Genomic DNA, 22,271 nt, shown 5'->3' on the forward strand with positions numbered 1-22,271 from the left:
CTTTGGCTATGTGGACCTCTAAGACACAAACTCTGCTTCATTCTCTTAGATGACAAAGCTATGAAATGACAGCCATGATGACCCCAGAGGTTTTAACTAACTGGGGCCAAAGGGGATGCTGCACCATTGTGTGATGGCAGCGTGTGCTCCTGTCCTTTGAAGAGCACTTGACAACTTGAATGACCAATCTAATGGTAATCTGCACTGTGCAAATCTACTGGGAGAATTTTAGCAGTCCTTCTAGTGAGCTGACGTTTTTGTCAAGAAGCCGTATCTGGCTACAGTGTCTCACATTCTTGAAAAATGCTGGGAGCTTATAAAGCAAGTGTTTGAAAAATGAAACTAGTTATCAAGCTGTGCAAATAACTATGAAAGCCAGGTGTCTCTGCAAGGAGGACAACACATCTAGTTACTAAAACAGCGCTTGGTCGATGGAACTAAATTTCCCAGCACGGGAAGACCTCCCACATACAGCACTTTGAAACCAACAGTATGTTTGTCTGAGGCTTGTCCTGTGTGCTGGTTGGCAGCTTGTCATGTTCTGCGGGCTCTGTTGAGTGCCAGAGCTGTGGAATTGCCTCAGGGCAGGTGGGATTGGTGCAAGCACAGGGGGCTCCTTTTCTGGGCTCAGCTGAGCCTGATGAGGCACGCAGAGGGGTCTCAGTGTGGCATGATGGAATGGCTGGGTAGCCTGGGAATCTCCCAGGAGGAGCCTGGAGCAGGAAAGGCAGGAAGCTGTGGGAATTCCCACAGGGATGAAGGGATCCCTGTGATGCTGGCTGCCCAGCCTACTGGATTGCTGGCTTCAAACCAAGCCCTGAATCCCGCAAAAGGGCAATCTGGGCAGGAAAATGCTGCTCATTAAAGCCCTTTAATGTCTTGTCTTTTCCCTTCCCGAGTCTCTTGTTATTGCTCCTATTACAAAAATGCTTTGTTTGAGACTGTAGTCCATAGAGGCACAGTATTTTACATTTCAAAGCCCTCCGGGTGTTTCGTTTGAAGCAGGTTAGTCCCAGTCTGTGTGACAAACTTTCCAGTGAGGCCAGAGTAGTTTTACATCGCGTCTGGTTCTAAGCAAAAAGCAGCCAGCCTGTAGACGTTTGGGGATGGCAAAATGACACGGCTGCCACATCCTGGCCATGGTCAGCACTGTGTCCTCTCCACCCTGAGGGCCCCCCTCTGCAGCAGCATGAGGAGCTCGCTCCTGCACCGCCTGCTTTCCGGAAGTGCAAACCTTCGCGCTCGTGTGGTTTACGATTCCTCCAGCTGGGATAAAAGAAGGCAGGTGAAGCATGACCAGCTTGAAACCATCTCTCAAGTGACTGCGCTCTTGGCAGAGGGGCCTTGGAGCTCCTCTTGCTCTCCTGCTGTCAGGCAGAAGCCAGTGCTGCTCTGACTGCAACCCTATTGCACGTCAGGCTGAGGTGACTTTGTGGCAGAGGCTGTTTGCAGTACATGTTATCCTGGAGCAGCACAGCCCCCATGTGGAACGAGGTGTGTTTCACTGTGGATGTTGTTTAGCAGCGAGCCTACTGCCCAAACGTGGTGTATTTCTAGAAGGTCCCAAATGTTGATTTAAGGTGATGAACGATTGGATTTGAAAACCATCGGAGAAAAATGGATAGCTTGTGAAAGAAAAACTGAAATTGTAATTTGTGCTTGAGTGTGCTTGCTTAAAAAATCAATAAATTGAATAAATTCTACTTGAAGAAGTGAAAAAAGGCAAGCTTTTCCTGCTTAAATGAAAGGCAAACTCAAGAAACAAATGTGAGATTTCCCTGTCCTCCCCAAATCTCTTAAAAAAAAAAAAAAGGTGAGATTCAGTTCATTCCCTTTTCCCCTGTGAATTTATTTGGCATCTGAATACAGTAATAACTTCTGTAAGCACAGCATTCTTGACTGCTGTATGTCCAGTTCTCTTGGTAGCAATGTGCTCTAAGCAGGGCCTGAGCAGCAGCGCTTCCCTGCTGGTCAGTGATATCCTTAAGACTTGCCTTGCAGGAGCAGCAAAACCCCATTCTCACAGAGACCACCTGGGGTATTTGGAATGTAGCAACAGAAGGGGGTTTCTCACTGGGGCTGGCTCAGGTCTCACTTGCAAACAGCCTGTGATTCCATGGCTCACCTTTGTTTCGATATTTGTTTTTTCCAGACAGGGAAGCTTGACCCACATTATCCCAGAGTATGTGGGCACAGAGGGAACGTTCTGGACATCAAGTGGAACCCGTTCAATGACTTTGTTATAGCATCGTGTTCAGAAGATGCCACCGTAAGTTTCCCAGCTTATCCTCTGTGCCATGACCTGGCCAACAAGCTTTTGGGGGGGAGAAATTAGAAGAGAATCGAAAGACCCAGGGATAATATGTGAAAGTATCCAGATAAAAAGCCAGGTATAAGAGCGGGATCTCTGTGTTTGGGGGAGGCCGATGTGATCCCGTCTACCTGATGTTATTAAAATCATGACATGAAAAATATCTGGGTTTTCTTGGGCGCCTCCCATCTTTTTGCCTATGCTTATGTGAGAAAGAATATGAATTTAAAATCACTTCAAGGTCAATCACTACAAAATTCCTCCCTTACTGCAAAACAAAAGCTTCGTGCAACAATTTGCAACAGCTATTTCAGATTATTTCCCTGCGTAGCAACTGTGAGCTTGTTCCTGCCCTGAGTTTCTCTGTAAAGCCTTGCTGGGGTAGCTAAGGATCCCACATCGTACTTTATTCTGCCCCAGGCAACAAAGAGAGCATTTTCCTACTGAAAACACGGAACTTCAGAAATGCAAATGTTAATGCTAATGCAATTGATTACAAACAACTGATGTACAGCAAATACCACATGTCAGATGTACTTCACCGTAGATGCAGTTTAGTTATCAGGAGCAGAAGGACGCAATCTGTGTTCGTAAGGGACATGTTAGCCCATACCCACCCACTGGAAGGCTGCTTTCTGTGGCCTATCAGAGTGCGGGTTGGTGTCTGTGACAGCAAAGAGCCTGACTACACGCTGTGCTTTTTATTCAGAGATCCCACCTGTGTTTCCTCCTATTGTGTTTATTTACCCCCTGCCACATAGCATGTGGCAGGCTTGCCTTGTCATTTTCTCCAGCCCTGCCTTGCTTGGATATCTTCTGCCATTTCAGATCTGCCGGGAATCTCTCTTGAATTAGAAATCTATATGTGCTTTGAGTTTTCCTTCTTGTTTAGTGACTTTGCTTTCTTTAGGATCTCCATGTTTTGCTTTCTTTTTTTCTCACACCTTCTTTCAATTTCTGGGCTGCCTTTGGGTGTTGTATTTTAACTTACCAATGGTATGCAGGTGCTCATGCCATCTCAGAAAGGACTTGGGGCACAAAGGCATCACCATGACCTCTGTGCTTACTCAGATGAGGGGTAAGCACAAGCTTTGAAGCTTCCCGCTGCAGTTGCGGAATACATTCCATAAATGCAATCTGAATTTAAAGGGAGCTTGGGAAGCCTCTGGCCCCACCTACCGTCCCAGTCTGTAGAGCTGAGTCTCAAAAATCTCCAACAGTGCAGCTTTCATCACTTTTCTGGGCAACCTGTTGTTATTCTTCACTACTGCATGGGGAACTTCTTCCTTACATGCAGTTAGAACCTTTCCAGTGTAGTTAATGACCACTGTATCCCATTCTCCCACTCTGCAGTTCAGTAACAAGCATTGCAGTATTTGCTCTTAATAATGGAGCACTGCGTCCAGTTCTGGGCTCCCCAGTACAAAACAGACAGGGATCTCTTGGAAAGAGTCCAACGGAGGGCCACAAAGATGGTGAGGGGCCTGGAGCATCTCTGCTATGAGGAAAGGCTGAGTGAACTGGGTCTGTTCAGCCTGGAGAAAAGAAGGCTGAGAGGGGACCTGATCCAGGTCTGTAAATATCTGAGGTGTGGGGGGCAGAATGGCGAGGCCGGACTCTTTTCAGTGGTGAGTGGAGACAGGACAAGGGGAAACAGCTGGAAACTGCAGCATAGGAAGTTGTGCACCAATGTGCGAAGGAACTTCTGTACAGTGAGGTGAGGAGCACTGGAACAGGCTGCAGGGAGGGGGGGGAGTCTCCTGCTCTGGAGATGTTCAAGACCTGCCTGGATGCCGACCTGTGTGACCTGCTGTAGGGAACCTGCTTTGGCAGGGGGCTGGACTCCATGATCTCTGGAGGTTCCTTCCAACCCCTACAATTCTGTCATTCTGTGATTCTGTGAATAATCTTGTAAGTAATCTTACAAGATTTAGGCTAAGAAATAAGGCTTTTAGCAGATTCCTCTGAAGATATCTCTTCTCCACTCTGAACAAGCTCATGTCCCTCAGCTTCTTCTCACAGGACAAGAACATCCTGGTGGTCTCCACTGGACTCACATGAGTTTACCAGCATTTATCTTGTGCTGGGAAAAGCAGAACTGGATGCAGTATCCCAGTGGTTGTTTAATGGTTGCTGAGTAAAGGGAAAAGTCAGTTCCTCTGACCTAGTAGCTATCTTTCTGGATGTTGTTAGCTTTCATCTCCGCCTGGGTGTGCTGCCTGGTCGTATTTATTCTGTTGTCTGCCAGAACCTCAGTGCCTATGCAGAAGAGCTGCTCTCTGCCAGTTTTCTTTTCTGGTTTCCTACACCGGATCACTCTCCAGGGTGAAGAGTTGAAACACTCAGCTGATCACAGATCTTGGTACCAAAAGTTACTCAAAGAACTTGCTGCGCTGGGACTCTGCTCTCCTTTGTAGTACCTCACCATCATCGTCTTGGCACCACAGAATGGGATCTCCCGGGATCTGCTGTACAGTTACACAGTGTAGGGACAGCTTTTCCTTCCCTCCTGAGTAATGAGGACAGCAGACTGTGTTTTATAACATGATTGTCCTTCCTGTAGCTGATAGCTGGAAACTTAGCTGATGGCAGTCACCTAGTCCAAGCCCTGCTTAAAACAGGCCTTCTGGATCAGGCTGCCCTGGGCCTTGCCCAGCTGAGTCGCAAAGATCTCCAAGGTTGGAGACATCATAGCCTCACTGGGCCAATATTCTTGGGATCCTTCTGGGAGAATAGTGCTTCTCTGATCCCGAGGGAGAGCCCACAGTGCCATTTGTGTCCATTGCTCTCTTTGCCCCCGAAGTCTGGCTCCATCTTCTCTGTGTGTTACAGCCAGTTTCGTGGCAGGAGAGTGCATCATTCTTCCCAGTCAGTTCTTCACAGCTCCCCTTCCCTACTTCCTCAGCCCCGTTCATTTAGTGATAGCTGGTGAGGCTGTAGGTCTGATGCATTCTCTTACTGCTGTGGAAGTTCACTGCACTTCATAGTCCTTAGGTTTCCAAAAGATTTGATTCTGCAGAGATGAGCACTGGTGAGAAGGGTGGTTGTCATCCTTCCTAGCAAGTCCTTCAATTTGTGCATCTGTTTCTTTGGTGTAGAATGTTGTGATCCTCATCAGCCCAACAGTGGGGGACTTGGGCAACTCTGGCTAATTTCCACCGACTGTGTAATTCAGAGAACATTTCCATCTGACAGAATCTTCTTACTTCAGGCTCAGTCCCAGAGAACTTAGCACAAATAGAGTCCTTTCCATTGAACCAAAGGGTCAATCTGTTATCATCCTAAATGCTTGTGCTTATAGGGTCAACACGAGAAAGACTTTTCCTTTTACCTGCACAGGTTAATTTGTTTTTACAGGTCACCTTTACTGACTCCTTCCACACCAGTGGGGCATTGTTTATTTCTGTTTCCGTGTAGCATCCTTCCAGAACTGAGAGCAGCAAGCAGAGCTGCTATGAGACAGCAGACTCGCAGTGTGTGATGCTGCCCAGTGTCCCTCATCAGGGTGCCTGTTGTGTGCCCACCTAAGTAGGCTTCTGTGTACTTTAACCAACGTTGTGGTCACAGTGCTGCACTGTTTGCAAAGCATTTTGCAGTTGTGCACTTTTAATAGGAGAAATGGTGCGGTAGTCGTTGTTTGTCCAAAGGTGTTTTCAGCTCTACCAGGTAGTGCTGACTGGGCGACTGCTTGGATCTGTCAATGCTGTAATATCTTCTAGGACCTTTTGCTGAGGTTTGTTTCATATTTGCCCATTCCTGCTGAAAGTTTGGTAGAAGATGAGGTGGAAAACTGTAGCTGCATGTTTGTAAGATCTGTGGCTCACTTCTTACCCTGGACAATAGTTTTTTGTGAATGTGCTGACAGCATTGCTGAGTGTAAGTTTGATTGCCAATTTAAATCAAAACAGTGAAATTGCTGCCTACAGTCAGAAGATTAGACCCACTGAAAATGAAGTTAAAGATTTGGAAGACTGGTAACCAATAAAGGCAGGAGATATACCAACAAAATGACACAGTATGAAGATAAATTTGCAAATTCCTAATTAGCACTGCACTCACTAATCTCACTAAGACCCATCTTGTGCCATTCAGGTTAAAATCTGGGACATCCCCAAGCCCATGCTAACAAAAAACATCACCACCCCGAAGAAGGAACTTCTTGGACATTCTCGAAGAGTTGGCCTCATTGAATGGCATCCCACGGCCAATAACATCCTCTTCAGCTCTGGCCATGATTACAAGGTGAGTCCATTGTCTGCAGAGCCCTCCTCGTGGGATGCTGCGTTTGTCAGGTTGTTTTGAAATTTCTTTCATTTCAAGCTGTAAGTTAATGATAAAGACTTTAGAAACCTTTATGAAAGGGAAATTCCGTACTGACCCCAAAGGCAAGAAGTCATTCATGGGCTTCAAAAAGCCTGGCTCATTTTCACACAGAATCTCACAATCATAGAATGGCCAGGGCTGGAAGGACCTCAAGGATCACGAATCTCCAACGCCCTGCCACACACAGGGCCACCAACCTCCCCATTTCACAGCAGCCCAGGCTGCCCAGGGCCCCATCCAACCTGGCCTCCAACACCTCCAGGGATGGACGGGGCATCACAGCCTCTCTGGGCAGCTGTTCCAGCACCTCACCACTCTCACAGCACACAACTTCCCCCTGACATCCAACCTCAATCTCTGCTCCCTCAACTTCAAACCATTCTTCTGGTGAACATCAGCCTACTCTGTTCTCCTTTCCTAGCAATATCCAATGCCATATACCTTTGACTTCATTCTTGTGCTAGTGCAAATATCTGCAGTGACACTGGCCATTTTTTTGTATAAGCTATGATTTGCCTTACGTACCAGAAATAATTTTAAATTATTTTAAATACATGATGGTAAGACTTATACATGTAGAGAAGAGAGAAGGATGTGAGGAGCGTACATATACAAAGTCCCAGCTTGGCCAGGCAACAAACAGATGACTTTTTGTTCTTTTGCCCCAGATAATGATCTGGAACCTTGATACGAGGGAAGATGTCCTGTCAAACCCAGTGAAGATCCTTGATGTTCACAAAGATGTGGTCCTCTCCATGTCATTCAACACGGATGGCAGCCTCCTTGCCACAACCTGCAGAGATAAAAAGATCCGTCTGATAGACCCTCGTGCGAGAACAGTCCTACAAGTAGGTTGACTTCAGGGTTTTTAGATCCAGCTGATCTCACCTGTGGAGTGTTTCCACTTCTGGGTAGACTAATTGCCATTAAAAAAGACAGATCTGTGCTCAGTATTCTTCCAGGCATTTAATGGTAGTACTGTCTTCTATTTTTCATGAAACAATTGCTGCCACTGTTAACAGGGTTTCTGTATTTTCTTACCAAGCTGTTTGCTCTCTGACACCCTTTGTGAAATGCTCTAATTTAATAGCTTCCTTCTGAAGTCCTCTGGGTTCCTTGCTCTGGCTGACAGAGGTCAGGAGGACAGCTGGGTGCAAGTGTACATTTGTCTGTACTTTGTGTCTCTTGGTAAGATGATGCTGACTGCCTTTTGGAGGTACTTGCACACATCTGTGTGCACAGAAAATCCAACAGTGCAACTCCTAGGGATTCCCCTGACGTGAATATGTGAATCACTAACCAGAGAGTTGACTGAGTTTTTGAGAATGCACTGAAAGAGTTTTAAGCTCCCTTTCTCAGATCCCTGTGAAATCCTGCTTGCTGTAGTTTCAGCCCAATTGGAAAGATCTGTTGGATGTGAACAACTTCCCCACATTTGAGGGTAGATGTTCTTAAAGGTGCTTTCATTCTCAACTGCGCATGGCTTCTTGGACTAGAAGTCTCGGGTACAATGAAATGTGCCTACACAAAAATGAAGTGGTGTGCCTTAGCCTACCCAGATAAGCCTCACGGGCAGTGGAAGGGACCTCAGCGATGTGCCACGATGTGATTTCTCATGAAATTTTTTACTGCAACAAGGAAAGGCGCTGTCTCTTACTCAGGAACGGGTTTTCTCTTCCTATAGGAAGCCAGCTACAAGTCTCACAGAGCCAATAAAGTCTTGTTTCTTGGAAACATGAAGAAGCTGCTCTCTACTGGAACATCCCGGTGGAATAATAGGCAGATTGTATTATGGGATCAAGTAAGTTGAACCAGCATTCTTCATTCTTCTCTCTTTTATTGTCACTTCAACTATTCCACCTGCTCAAGAATTGCTTTGTAACAGCAATTTGGAAGCAATCTGCCCTATCCCTGAAGAGTGACAGGCTGTATTGTTAGGATACTATTAACTCTGCATGACTTTTTGAAAACGCTCTCAACTCTGTGCATAGAATCCACCAGAACAAAGATAATACTGTGTCCAGTGAGGAAAAGGGAGGTCAAGAAAGTTAAAAGCAGCTCTTAGTGGTCTTATTGGCAAAATTGTTATGGGTACTGGAAGTTAAGTGAATTCTAGATAAACACACTCAAGCAGATCCCTGAAGGGAAGAAAATATGTGCTTTATTTATTATTTGTGATTGATTTATGATGATTCCTTACATTAGGTAGTATTTGCCTCTTTCAAGACATGCTTCCTTGGTGACAGCCTTATGAAACTCTTCTCTGCCCCCCTCATATGCAGCAAGACACTTTTCCTCTGTTCACTACATCACTGTACCCTCTGCATCAGCTGACCTTGCAGCACAGTCCTGTGCCTCTTTTTCTCACTGCCATCCTTTGTAGCAGGCAAAGCAGGTAGACCAGCTCTCTGATTCGACCATTTGACTATGTTTGGACATGGCTTCTCTGCGTAGGGCAGAGCACTGTGCTACCTCCCAGATGCTTCCCACAAAGCTGAGCTGTGCTGAGACGTACTGGTGTCATCACAGAGCAGCTCTCAAATGTCACTCCAAGGTGGGGTTCATGTAAGCTGTTCCTGACTAGAGGTAGCTGCAGGTGATTCCAGCCGTTCGTTTTTCCTGTGTCCTACACAGAATGACCTTTCTGTGCCTTTACTGGAAGAGGATCTGGATGGCTCCTCGGGGCTCCTGTTTCCTTTCTACGACTCAGACACGAACATGCTTTATATTGTGGGAAAGGTAAGTGCTTTCCGTGTTAGCAAATGCTGTCTGGTTCTTCTCTTAGTCAGTGTTGTATCACCCACATCACTGAGGCTGAAGTCATAGTTGCTTCTGAGTCACATTCACCCAGAGATATAGACCAATGCGATGGGGTCTAAGAATGCTGGAAAATCAGGCCACGTTTTCTACTGCAAACATGTCACTTTTACTGCGGGGACATGGTAGAGTCCTAACTTCTCTGCATACAGGGTAAATATTTTGGTAGGAAGAGCTTATGTTCTTGACCTCACATAGCTTCTGGGGCCACGCGCTCTCCTCAGACTCTGGACAAGCAGAGCCTGGCTTACGTTCAGTTTCTTTGCATTTAGGGTGATGGAAATATCCGGTACTATGAGATTAGCCCTGAGAAACCATACCTGAGCTACCTGATGGAATATCGCTCTCACTTACCACAGAAGGGAATAGGTGAGTGCCTAACATGACGAGAGGGTGCTGATTTCCAATCTTAGAAGCTGGAGTCCAAAATATCATTTAATGTGTAGAAAAGACGGTGGATTAATTTCAGTCTCCATACTGGAATGGTGGTTGGCTTGGCCCAGTTCACCTATGTACCTCAGGTGTACCATGGTCACACCTTGGAGAGGTCTCCTTTGACCAGCAAAGTATGGACTGAGGAGCTCTACCAGTCTATACCGGTGCATCCCCTCCACGTAGCTGGTCTGGGACTGTAGACTGGATTTAGAGCTGGAGCATGTTCCTTGCTTTAAGACTTTGCCTTAAGATTTCCAGCTCCAAACTCTGTTGACATTGTTTCTACTCTGGGATTTCTTTGTGAATAATGCCTGCCACCCACTGCCCTTGCTTCTTCCACTCGCCTACCTTCTTCTGTATTATCATTTCCCATTCAAGTTAGACCTCCTGCAGCTAGGTCACCTCCTCCAATCGAAACCTTTGCTCATTAACACGTACCCACATTATTCCAGTGTTGGACTAATTTAATTTATAGTATTTGGGTTTCAGCTCTCAGATCTCAGCTGTAACCCTTTTTTGAACATTTTCCAATCTATCCTTTAGGCCACATTTTCCAACAGAGGCAGGTGAGTTTTTAGCACCATTTGCCAGCCCTACATGCTGCCTACAGACACTTCTTCCTCAAATACTTAGGAGCACTGGATTCTATGCCTGCAGGTCTCCTCCAGGAAACTAGAAGAGAATAAATTATTTAAAGTTAAAATTTCCAGTTGTTAGAAGAGAATAAATTATTTAAAGCTGAACTGGAAGATCTCTCTATTACTCAGTTTTTTCCACTGATTTCTTACTAGAGCTACCAAGCACTCGAATATCTTAAGTGGCTCTGTCAATCCCAGAAACACACATGATGCTGGATGAAAAATTAGATTTTCATACCCTTATACTCCAGTCTAGTTTGGGACAGTGTTGGGGGGATGATACTGGCCTGGAAGCACCCTTGGTCTGACCCATCCAGCTATTACTGTGGTATTTGGAGGTCCTGAACTCCATTCCTACTGATTACATAATTAAATCCTGTGGCATCAGCTGCTAGGTCTGCTCAGTATTGGTCACTCCATTTGCAGTTTGTAAGAATGAGTAGTGAACAGGAGGCTCAGGTCAATCACTACAGATCCTGCATGTAACCTTGTGATCTGGAAGGAAAAAAAAAGATTGAGTTTTACTAGTAATATGTAACACTGAGCCTGTTTTACGTCAGGATTCCAGACCATGCTGCTATAGAGCTGGCACTCTGACTCACGTTTGTTGGCCCTTCTTCCATGATGGTTGACGTTAGTTCTCCTACGAAGATTTATATCCTGTTTCTCTTATGCCTTCCCAACAGGAGTGATGCCAAAAAGAGGCCTTGAAGTGTCAGCTTGTGAGATTTTCCGTTTTTACAAGCTGATTCCAACCAAGAGCCTGATTGAGCCCATCTCCATGATTGTCCCTCGATGGGTAAGTAAGCCAAAGGTCTGGGATAAATATCAGCGAGTAAGAGTGCCTATCACTCTTACTCACTGATATTAGTGCTATCAGTGAGTCACAGTGCTCCTCTCTGTGACTTCTGGATGGCAGGAAGAACAAGAGATTTTCTCTTTCCTTCTCTGAGGAACAAAGTTAGTCAGCTGGTGGGTCAGCCCTGCCACCAAATCGTGGGTTGGGTAACTCAGAGTTAGATCTCTTTCGGGACAACTAGCTGGCTGTAAACTTCTAGTTTACAGATGCAAGGAGTTTGGTAACATAGGGTTAATCTGTGTAACTAACTTCTCCCCAGTCTGTTGTCTGGATGTGAAAGGGCTTTACTGTCAGGAATTAGAACAGGCCATCAGATGCTCTGCTCCTGAGCTGGGGTGAGGAGGAGAGTCTCTGGGCAGGTGAGAAGCTTTTACGTACATTCTGGTGGCACACTCCCTGCTCGTAGGTGGAATGAGCTCCTTCCTCCACCACCTTCCAGTATGGACAGTCTAAGCCCAAACCTCTCTGATGTTGTGACTGCTTTGTTTGCTTGCAGTCAGAGTCGTACCAGGAAGACATCTACCCCTTGACCACAGGAGGCCAGCCAGCAATGACGGCACAGGAGTGGCTGAACGGAGTTAACAAAGGTCAGCACATGGAGAGCTTCCCAGCCCTTCAGCTCCCCAGGGCTTGGGTAAGCTGCTGCAGGCTCTCTGGCCTGAAAAACAATAATGGAGCTAAAGGAGAGATGTGACAAATATAGCTGTCAACTATAATAATCCAAAATGTTCACTACTGTGAACTGCAGACCTCTCTTGCCAAGCACCTCCATGTCCGTCCCTTGCAGGTTGTTTGAATGAATTGCTTTCTGCTGATTTCTGAACGTGGTTTGTGAGCACTAACCAGTCACCTGACTTCCTCCACAGGGCCCCTCTTGGTATCCTTGAGACCAGGCTCTGGACCTGTGAATTCCTTACTGCAGCTTCCTGTGTCAGAGCCACCTGTGAAAAGTCCTGACCCGAACAAGAGTCAGGGAGGAAGAATGGCACTGGAGGAGATGCAGAAGAAAAGTGAGATCAAAGACAGCAGAAACCAGCTGAAAGTAGAGGAGGGGTTGCCGGAAAATGAGCACATGCTTCTCTCCAATGGCTTTGACGTATTTGAGTGTCCACCACCAAAAACTGAAAATGAGGTGTGAAGGTGTAGGGTGAAGGGTTGGGGCTGTGGGAGATATTTAGAGATAGCTGGCAAAAAGATTCACAAGGTGATGGAATCTGGAGAGGGTTTATTTTGCAGAGTCTGGAAGAGCGTGAGATCTTTGTGGCAAATGGGAAGCCCATTGGCAGCCCAGGGACATTTCTGAGTATGTGCAGGTTGTTTGCTTTTAAGAACCCTGGAAGGTTTTCATTCTCAATAGCCATGCTTTGTCCCTTTTGCATAGGCAAAGCTTTAGCATCTGAGCTTGACAGGGCAGAAATCTGCTGACCTCAATTTTCCAGTGGTGTGAAGAAGGATAGTCTTCGTGTTTCTGAACCTGCCCCATGAGGTTACCAAAGCATCTCTTCCAGAGCTGGGTCATCTGCTGCGTGCACAGTGAAAGGTCATGCTAGTCCAAACAGAGAGGAAAGAGCATGAACAGAAGTAAAAAAGAAAAAGGAAAAAAAAATCCCTCAGGTAGGACAGTAGGAGATCCTGGAATGTAAAATGCGAATACTCTCCTCAGCTTGAGCCATCAGGAGGAAGGTTGTATTATCTACTGAATTAAGCAGATGTACCATTACTGACGAAGACCTACTTTCGTAGTGCAAGTGATCACTGCTGCTGCTCAGTCTGTAAGCTGAAAGCCCTCTCTTTAAGTGCTGTTTCTCCGAGAAGTTGACAGGATCGGTGGCGTTTGTTAGGATGTCTGTATTTCCTCACTGTAAGGGAAGTAAAATGTGACTTTTCTTACAGCTTCTGCAGATGTTTTATCGACAACAGGAAGAAATTCGTAGACTACGTGAGCTCCTAAATCAGAGAGATGTCAAAATTAAACAGCTGGAGCTGGAGCTCAGAAACGTCTACATGAACACAGGCAGGTACTGAATGTTCCGGCCTGTGGCTCTTCGCACCCTCAGCCGCTGCAGCAGATTTCATTTCCTGCACGACTCCTATTTTTTTTGCTGGCGGAAAAGCTGATGCTTCATGCAGCATGGATTTCCCTGGCTTGTGGTGGTCACATTTCCCTAATCGTAACCAGACAGTTGTTGGTGGACTTGCCGTGCTTCTTCAGTCTCTTCTTGCTTGCCAAGTCACTTGTCTGAAGCCCATGCATTAAGTAGTGAGATTTGGAAAATCTTCCTCTTGTTCCGGAGAAGCCACCTGTTAAGCTCTAGGACCAAAACCTGTTTTGTTGCTCCTCCACATGATGGGAGAGTAAAGGCAGCTGCTTGCTTCTTTTCCCACCTCTGACTCCAAAGTGACCCTCGTGCCACCTCCTGCCTCACGACTCAGCCCTGCGTCAGGGGGCTTGACAGTACTGCAGCTGCTCTCACCTGGTGCTGGGGATAGTCCTGCTCCATGCAGGAGGGTGCACTGGGGCTGCCAGTGGTCAGCACTTTGGCAGTAGGTGAAAGAGGGCTGCTCTGTTTGGAGATGCTACACAAAAGGGGGCAGTGATGCTGGCTGGTTCCCACCAACAAAGCTGCAGGTGCAACAAAGGTCTCCGGGTCCTCTGAGTCAGGGGCTTCTTTCCTTCCTTCCTTCTACCAAAGACTCTCAGCCCGCTGCAAACCTTTCAGCAACGATGCTAGAAAAGCTGTCTCAGCCACAGGTGAATCATGGGACCATGGCTGGCCACAAATAGCCCTTCGTGTTTGTGCTCACAGCTGCTGCCTTCTTAATTCCCAGGTGCCACTGCCTTGTCCTGTTTTCCTGCTGGGCTCCTCCTTCCCCCATCTACTGCATGTTCCAGCAGGCTGCCCCATCACCCCAGGTCCCACAGTTTGCTTATCTGTGCCCTGTGGCACCAGCTCGCACCATCCCTTTGCATAGGGTGAGAGCAGCTGCAGGCTTCAGGTCCCATCCTTGTTTTCAGGCTGGTACTGGTGACCATTTTTGTGCAGGTGCTGTCCCCAGCAGGGAGAGCTAGGCCAGCAGGTGGACTCCCCAGCCTGGTTGGTGTCCTTGGGTCTCACTTGCTCATGAGAGGTGCGAGCTGATGAGGCATGGCATGAAGAGAAGCAGGCTGTCAGCAGCCCAGGGATCTGAATGCAGCAGCAGCAGCAGCTCCTGAGAGGGCATAATTTTCCCTGCCCTAAATGCAGAGCTCATGGAGATATCCCTATCCCCAATGAAGCAAGCAAACACTGATTAGTCTGTAACTGCACATCTGTCGTGGCACATGTAATAGTGAATAGTAATGCCTTGCTGGTTCCATGTAGCCTGATGCTTTCCCAAATATTTTCCGTAATCAGTCTCCTGCAGACAGCCCCCTAATTAGGGGCTAAGCACCATCTGTGCTTATGTGAGACTTTCCTGATTCCCCAGCAGCAAGCTCAGGGGCACCAAATGCTCACGTATGGGAATCATACAAAGACTGGCAGCTTGTTTTCTTTACAGCAAGAAGTTCACCCGGCTTTCAAAGTACTTAGTTCATTTCTACATAGCAGAAACAGATGTGGGTGCTGAAAGTCAAATGTTGTTGTTTGTTTGTTCCTGCATTATTAAAGAGAGGGAGTAGTTGTAATGTTCTTCAGGAAAAGCCTTTAGCATCAGTCACTGGTTGAACAGAGTATCCTGAGTTGGAGGAGTCTGATAAGGTTCATCAATTCCAACTCCTCTAACTTTTTGCAAAGAAATAAGGATTCATACGATGTTAAGAACAGCTTTGTTGAATCAAACTTTCACATCCTCCAGAATAGGATTTCCTGCACCCTGGGCACTCTCTGCAGTAAGCAGTTATATGCAAAAACACACCACAGATACACAGCTTTAAACCAAACACGTGCATCTTACTCCAGAAGTGGTCAGGCTTTCTCACCAAAGAGAACAACTAAATAAGAGATCTCAAAGCCCACCACGCCATGCCAAGAAAACCTGACGGCTTTCAGGCTTCAGAGCCATTTTCACAGTGTTGTCCCAGGAACAGGGTACTTTGTTCCCATGCTGTTATTTTCAAAAGGGCAAGTGCTTGATACGACTTCGTCAGTCACGGTATGTGTTTTATCTGTCGGATTTTTTTTTATTATTTTTCCTACAAAATAAATTATTTAAATTATTTCCTAGTCAAAATAATTTTTCCACGGAATTTGTACTTTCTCTTGAGAACTGTTTCTTCATCGTGCTACGACTGGATAGCATAGAAAGTTTTCAGCCACCACAGTTCTCATCTTAGAGTTGTGTTGATTTCAGCATTTCTAGGTAAAAGAAAAAATCATTTAGGCTTTGCTGGCAGGCTTTGATAAGGCAAGACAGTGTAATCAAACCTGCTCTTTTAGACAGTATGCCCATAGAAGTGTAGACTGCGAAATACACCTTAATTTGGAGCTCAAATGTGACCATAAATCTTTCACATAGAGGAAACAAAAAATGGAGAAAATGTAGTTGTGGGCAAATGAACTGTGCCTAAATCGACTTCCGTGATCATTTTAACCGTTTCTAAAACTCTTAACCGCTTTGTAAAAAAAAAAAACAAAAACAAAACAAAAACTGTAAAAAATGGGGATAAAAAACAAATTTGTGCAATGAAAAGCAAATGTAATTGAATAATAAATACGTTTAGAGGTTTTTTGATACGTGCAAGGTTGTTGGCTTCTTATTGTCATTGTGTTTTTAAGGTGACTAAAAATTAGGCCAGATCAGAGGACGGATGTCCTGAAGAAGCTCAGAAAGGAGCATCGCCTGTTGTCTCTTTTGCTTGTGTGGAGGCGCGGCGTTAGCTTTCCTTCTGTCCCAGATGCTGCAGGGTTCATCCGCCTCTCAGCATCCTGCACCACTCTGCCGTGTCTATGAATAAACCAGTCCTTTCTGGAAACCTCTTGCTGCAGGAGGTGTTCCCAGACCAAGTGCGCTCGGACCAGCAGATGTTACGCTTCAGGAGTGTTCAATATATTAATATTAAATTGACTTAACAATGATTGACATGACGTGGGATTTTGAAATTGAAGATGTTTGACATTTCACGGGATTTTGATTTAATAGAGTGACGCAGCAGTTGCTGAATGTTCCAACACAACAGCTGCAATGGACAGATGGATCAAAGTGCAAACGAAGTTCACAGTTCCGCACCAACAGGGATTCCTTGCTCCCCATTCATAAATTGATTCATCAACCAGAGGTCAGGGAGCGATCAGCAAAACTTGCTCACCTTTTAACAGCCCCATATGGCCAGTGCGTAAAGGCAGTGGAGAACGGAGGCTGACGGTGCACCACCGTGGCCTGAATGAGGTCTCATCCCCACTGAGTGCTGCTGTGCTGGACATAATGGAACTCCAGTAGGAACTGGAGTCAAAAGCGGCCAAATGGTATGCCACCACTGATGCTGCCAACGCATTCTTTTCCATTCCTTTGGCCATGGAATGCAGGCCACACTTTGCTTTCACCCGGAGGGGCATTCAGTATATCTGGAACCATTTGCCCCAGGGGTGGAAATAGCCTGACCATTTGCCACAGGTTGATCCAAACTGCATTGGAACAGGGCGGTGCTCCTGAGCACCTGCAGTACACTGATGATATCATTGTGTGGGGTGATACAGCAGAGGAAGTTAGAATAATCCAAATCCTCCTGCAAGCTGGTTTCCCTATTAAGTGAAACAAAGTGAAAGGACCTGCCCAGGAAATTCAGTTCCTAGAAGTAAAATGAGATGTGGTCAGCAGATGTGGTCAACCAAATCACTGCTATGTCTCCACTCACTAGCAAGAAAGAGACACAATCTTTTCTAAGCGTAGCGGTCTTTTGGAGGATGCACATTCCAAACTATAGACTCATTGTTAGCTCCCTTTCTTAGGGGAAGGCGGAAGAAGAATAATTTTTGTGGGGTCCTGAGCAGCAGCAGGTGTTTGAGCAGATTAAACAGGAGATAGCCCGAGCCGTGGCCCTGGGGCCAGTAAGAAGGGGACAGGATGTAAAGAACATCCTCTACACTGCTGCTGGAGAGAAAGGCTCCCTCCACCCATCATTCTTCTGATGCCACTCAGAGTAAGTGGATTGCATTGGTTGCACAGGAATCATAGAAGTGATGGACTGGCTTGAAGGCAAAAAGTTTGGACCATCACCAGCAGAAGAGGTACCGTGTGCTAAAGAGGACCCACCATACAACAAATTACCAGAAAATGAGAGGAAATTTGCCCTGTTCACTGGGGGATTGTGTCATATTGTAGGGAAGCATCACAGTTGGACAGCTGCTGTGTGGAGTCCCACATGATAAGCTGCAGAGGCCACTAAAGGAAAAGGAAAATCAAGCCCATTTGGAGGGGTAAAGGCTGTCCAGCTGGCCTTAGATGCTGCTGAACAGGAGAGGTGGCCAGTGCTTTATACTGACTCATGGATGGTGGCCAATGCCTTATGGGGGTGGTTACAGCAGTGAGAGCAAAATAACTGGCAATGAAGGAGTAAATCTATTTGGGCTGCTGAGCTGTGGAAAGACATTGCTGCCCGAACAAATAATATGGTTGTGAAGGTGTGCCATGTAGATGCTCATGTGCCCAAGAGTCGGGCTACTGAAGAACAGCAAAACAACCATCAGGTAGACCGAGCTGCCAGAATTGAGGTGGCTCAAATAGACCTGGACTGGCAGAACAAGGGTGAATTATTTCTGGCTCGGTGGGCCCATGAGACCTCAGGTCATCAAGGGAGAGATGCAACATACAAATGGGCTAGACTGAGGGGTGGACTTAACTATGGATGCTATTGCACAGGTTATCCATGACTGTGACACATGCGCCACAATTAAACAAGCCAAGAGGACGAGACCTGTCTGGGGGGAAGGGCGATGGCAAAAGTGCAAACATGGGGAGGTGTGTCAGATTGACCAGATCACCTTGCCACGATCTTGCAATGGAAAGCATCATGTGCTCACCATGGTGGAGGCAAGCACTGGGTGGCTTGAAACACATGCAGCACCCCATGCTACTGCCTGAAACACCACGTTATGTCTTGAGAGCAAGTCCTGTGGTGACATGGCACTCCAGAAGGAATTGAGTCAGATAAGAGGACTCATTTCAAAACCTGCCCTGTGGATATTTGGGCCAAAGATCAGGGCACTGAATGAATTTATCACACCCCCAGTTATGCACCAGCTTCTGGTAAATTAAATGATACAATGGGTTGTTAAAAACCATGTTGAAAGTGGTGGAACATGTAAGCATTGGGAGAAGCATTTGGCAGAAGCCACACGGTTGGTCAATACCAGAGGATCGGTCAGTCGAGATGGTCCTACCCAATCCAATTGCCTACATACTGTAGAGGGAGATAAGGTCTCTGTAGAACATATAAAGAGCATGTTGGGAAAAGCAGTTTGGGTCCTTCCAGCTTCTGGAAAGGGCAAACCTCTTCATGGAACTGTTTTAGCTCAGGAACCTGGGTCCACGTGGTGGATGATGGAGAAAAATGGGGATGTTCAATGTGTACACCAAGGGAGTGCAGGAATTCCATTCCGTGTATGCATATACATATAGATATGTGTGATGTGTGTAATGTCTGTTAATTTCTGCTTGTTTGTGTATAAATATATGCTAAGCATGATGTAGTGATGTGGAATAAGCAGTGGAATGTCACAGTTTTGTGATTTTTGTCGTCATTATTCCACATCATATAATCATGTAAAGCAGTGGGAGTTAAAGAGTTGATGTTCTGGTTCTGTAGACTGCTTTTTATGGGCATTTTGGAGAGGAGGAGAGGAGCGGCATTTCCCGGAGGACTTCGGAGGAGGGGAAGAAAGGTGGAGCTTCTGCAAAGATGGCAGGCTCCTTCGGTGTCTGCAGCAGTGAAGCACGTTGTCCCCTGCAGTCTGTAGTAAGAGGCCTCAGTTTTGGACACTCTCTCTCGTTTTGTTTGATTTGTTGGCCTCAGTTCCACTTGTAACATGTTGTATTGTGTTATCTTAACGTTCCTAGTCAGATCGTTGCCGCTGCTCTTAGACCCATCTATGATCTCCCGACCCTTTCCCCTTTCTTCCCCCCACCCAGGCTCGGGCCCTGCCTCGTTACCGGCTGCTAAACAATTAACACTTGTTCTTGCTGTCTCTCTCTCAGTTAACCGCAGAGAAAGTATGAGATTCCCCTGTGGTCTATATAGCACAGCCTATTGACAATGCCCACATCCTTGACCCCAAGTCCTGGTCTATCATGGGGCCCCTGCTCCAAAGTGTCATAGTCCTTCTGGTCGTGAGCCGGCAGCACCAGCAGGTGCCATCTGGAGGAAAGGAGGCCTGCTTGTTGGCCACCATAACCCCATGCAGCTCTATAGGCTTGGGGCTGAGTGACTCGATGGCTGTGAAAAGGAAAGCAATCTGGGGGTTTTGGCTGGTGCTTGGCTAAACATGAGCCCGCAGTGTGCCCAGGTGGCTGTTAAGGCCAACGGCATCCTGGCCTGCAATAGAAATGGTGCAGCCAGCAGGAGCAGGGAGGTGATCGTCCCCCAGCTGATCACCAGTACTCAGCACTGGTGAGGCTGCACTTTGAGTACTGTGTTGTTTCGGGCCCCTCACTACAAAAAAGACACTGAGGCTCTGCAGCGTGTGCGGAGAAGGGCAGTGAAACTGGTGAGGGGTCTGGAACACAAGTCTTACAAGGAGCAGCTGAGGGCACTGGGATTGTTCAGTGTGGAGGAGGCTCAGGGCAGACCTCACTGCACTCTGCAACTTCCTGAAGGGAGGTTGTGATCAGGAGGGGTTTGGCCTCTGCTCCCAGGCAACAAACAGGACGCGAAGAAATGGCCGCAAGTTGTGCCAGAGGAGGTTGAGGTTAGACATAAGGAAGAACTTTTTCTCTCAGTGGTCAGGCACCGCAATGGCTGCCCAGGAGGTGGTGGAGTCGCCGTCCCTGGCAGTGTTCAGGAGGCGCCTGGATGAGGAGCTGCGAGATCTGGTTCAGTGCTTGTGGCGGCAGTGGCGATGGGAGGGCGGTTGGACTGGATGCTCTTGCAGCCCCCATTCCATGATTCTACGGTTCTAAGAATACTGATGGGCTCTGGGAACAGCTTGCATTTGGCTTGCATGCCAGCAGAAGTTGCACCTTCCCAGCCACGCGCCCTCCCGCGCTTCCGCCCCTTCGCAGAAGGCAGCAGAGGGTCGCTCAAAGAGAACGGCGCACGCGCAAACACAACGCTCTTCCGGCGCTGCGCCCGCCTGGTTGCCGGCCGTAGCTGCGCCGCTCCTCGTGCGCACGCGCCTGCCGCCACGCTGCGCCTTCACCTTCCTCCTACGCACGCGCACCGCCCCTCTTCCGGTTCCGGCTTCGCTCCTCTTCCGGTTCCGGCCCCGCTCGGCAGCCGGAGCAGCATGTTCCGCATCGAGGGGCTGGGGCCCAAGATGGACCCGGAGGAGCTGAGGCGAAAGATGCGTCGCGACGTCCTTACGTCTGTCCGCAACTTCCTCATCTACGTGGCGCTGCTGCGGATCAGTGAGTGCGCGCGGCTGCCGGCGGGTGCCCGGTTGCGGGGAGAGGCGCCGCTCTCGGAGCCAGGCCCGGCTGGGCACCGCGCTGCACGACCGCCGTGCCCGAAGCTTTCGGAGCGCCGCGCCGCTCGGAGACTCCCGGGCCGGCTGCCGGCTCGCTCATGCTGTGCTGCTTTCTCTTTTCAGCTCCCTTCGTCCTGAAGAAGCTGGACAGCGTGTGAGCTCTTTGCGAGCTGCACGGAAGACTCGGCTTCTGAAAACGCGCGGCGAACTGCTTTCCTCTTGTTGTTAGTTAAACGTTGTTCCGGAGGCGGGCATCCGATCCTAAATATTCCTTACCATGGCCGTGCGGGCATATTCACACAGAGAGCGATAGCGCAGCGGGAGGTGTGGGGCCGATGTCCGTTCTGCGTGCAGGTACTCGCCGAGCACTGTGGAGCTTCAGCAGTGTTACAGTGGAACAATTCGGGTACTTTTTTAAAACACATTCGTCTTCCGGTATGAAGTCTGAAGCATTGGCAGGTTGCTCTGTTGTCCACCTGCCTCTAAACTGCCGCGTGCTATGGCTATCGATGTCCCCGAACCTGTCTGTATAATTACTTTGCTACTGAATCCAGTGCAGAGGGAGTTTGATTTTAAATAAATGGGAGAGCAGTTCTGTCATGTAACGAACAACTCTGGTACTGACTTATTTCTGGTAATGACCAGTTAAAGTAGAGGTTCTTCGCTAGTTTTTCCCTGCCTTTCTAAGGCTTACACTCTCCACCCTCAGTATCAGTGTGCATTGAAGAAAAGCGAGGGAAAATGAGAAAGACAATTATATATTTTTCTAGTTTCTAAATATGTGCTTACATCTGAAACACAGATGTGTAGTCAAGACGCAGAAATAAAAGCAGAAAGGGTTGGCACAGCAGTGTCCAGCAGGCGTGTGCTAGTTTGCCATTCCAGTAGAACCTCATGGACATTGCGTTTGTGCAAGGCATAAAGCTTGGGCAAGGCTGTACTACCATAATCTGTGAACTATTAAAGGATTTTAGACACAGCAGATTTTCATAATGCCTGTCATATGCTGAATCCAGCTCTTGTCACAACTACAGATTGCCATGTACTAGTTGTTCAGGAAGAGTGTTACGTTGTGCAGGGATTGCAGGCAGAATTCTTATCTCTGCTGTTGCACTGACACAAAAAAATTGGTCAGCTTGCTTTGTAAAGAGGGTTGTAGTTTTCCTCTCTGAGTTTGTCAGCCCTAGGGCTGATGCTTACTGTTATGCACCGGCCTTAGATGGACCTGACTTGCCACAGTAGGAGCTGGATTTTCATGCATTTTGAGTTACTTCTCTGTTTGGGTAAGT

The 22,271-nt window shown here is 47.3% G+C and overlaps 2 protein-coding genes across 4 annotated transcripts in view; both read left to right on the plus strand.

The window, feature by feature from the left end:
* CORO2A (coronin 2A) overlaps positions 1-16,102 on the plus strand; it is a 47,578-nt gene extending 31,476 nt beyond the window's left edge. For all 3 annotated transcript variants that reach the window (XM_042829574.1, XM_042829573.1, XM_042829572.1), the window contains exons 3-12: positions 2,153-2,269; positions 6,404-6,553; positions 7,303-7,482; positions 8,319-8,435; positions 9,269-9,373; positions 9,724-9,820; positions 11,211-11,323; positions 11,880-11,970; positions 12,250-12,515; positions 13,277-16,102. In XM_042829574.1, coding sequence (XP_042685508.1) covers positions 2,153-2,269; positions 6,404-6,553; positions 7,303-7,482; positions 8,319-8,435; positions 9,269-9,373; positions 9,724-9,820; positions 11,211-11,323; positions 11,880-11,970; positions 12,250-12,515; positions 13,277-13,408 — 1,368 coding nt within the window. In that variant the 3' untranslated portion in view covers positions 13,409-16,102. The remainder of the gene's footprint in view (positions 1-2,152; positions 2,270-6,403; positions 6,554-7,302; positions 7,483-8,318; positions 8,436-9,268; positions 9,374-9,723; positions 9,821-11,210; positions 11,324-11,879; positions 11,971-12,249; positions 12,516-13,276) is intronic.
* A 4,658-nt stretch (positions 16,103-20,760) lies between these two features.
* Positions 20,761-21,591, plus strand: TOMM5 (translocase of outer mitochondrial membrane 5). The gene is made up of 2 exons (XM_042829443.1): positions 20,761-20,923; positions 21,106-21,591. Exons 1-2 carry the CDS (start codon positions 20,803-20,805, stop codon positions 21,138-21,140), a joined length of 156 nt encoding a protein of 51 aa, XP_042685377.1. The 5' UTR covers positions 20,761-20,802; the 3' UTR covers positions 21,141-21,591.
* The last annotated feature ends 680 nt before the right edge of the window (positions 21,592-22,271 follow it).

This window comes from Centrocercus urophasianus, unplaced genomic scaffold, assembly GCF_019232065.1.
Source record: "Centrocercus urophasianus isolate 14NV4802_14NV808 unplaced genomic scaffold, USGS_Curo_1.0 seq_31, whole genome shotgun sequence".
Taxonomy (NCBI): Eukaryota; Metazoa; Chordata; class Aves; order Galliformes; family Phasianidae; genus Centrocercus; species Centrocercus urophasianus.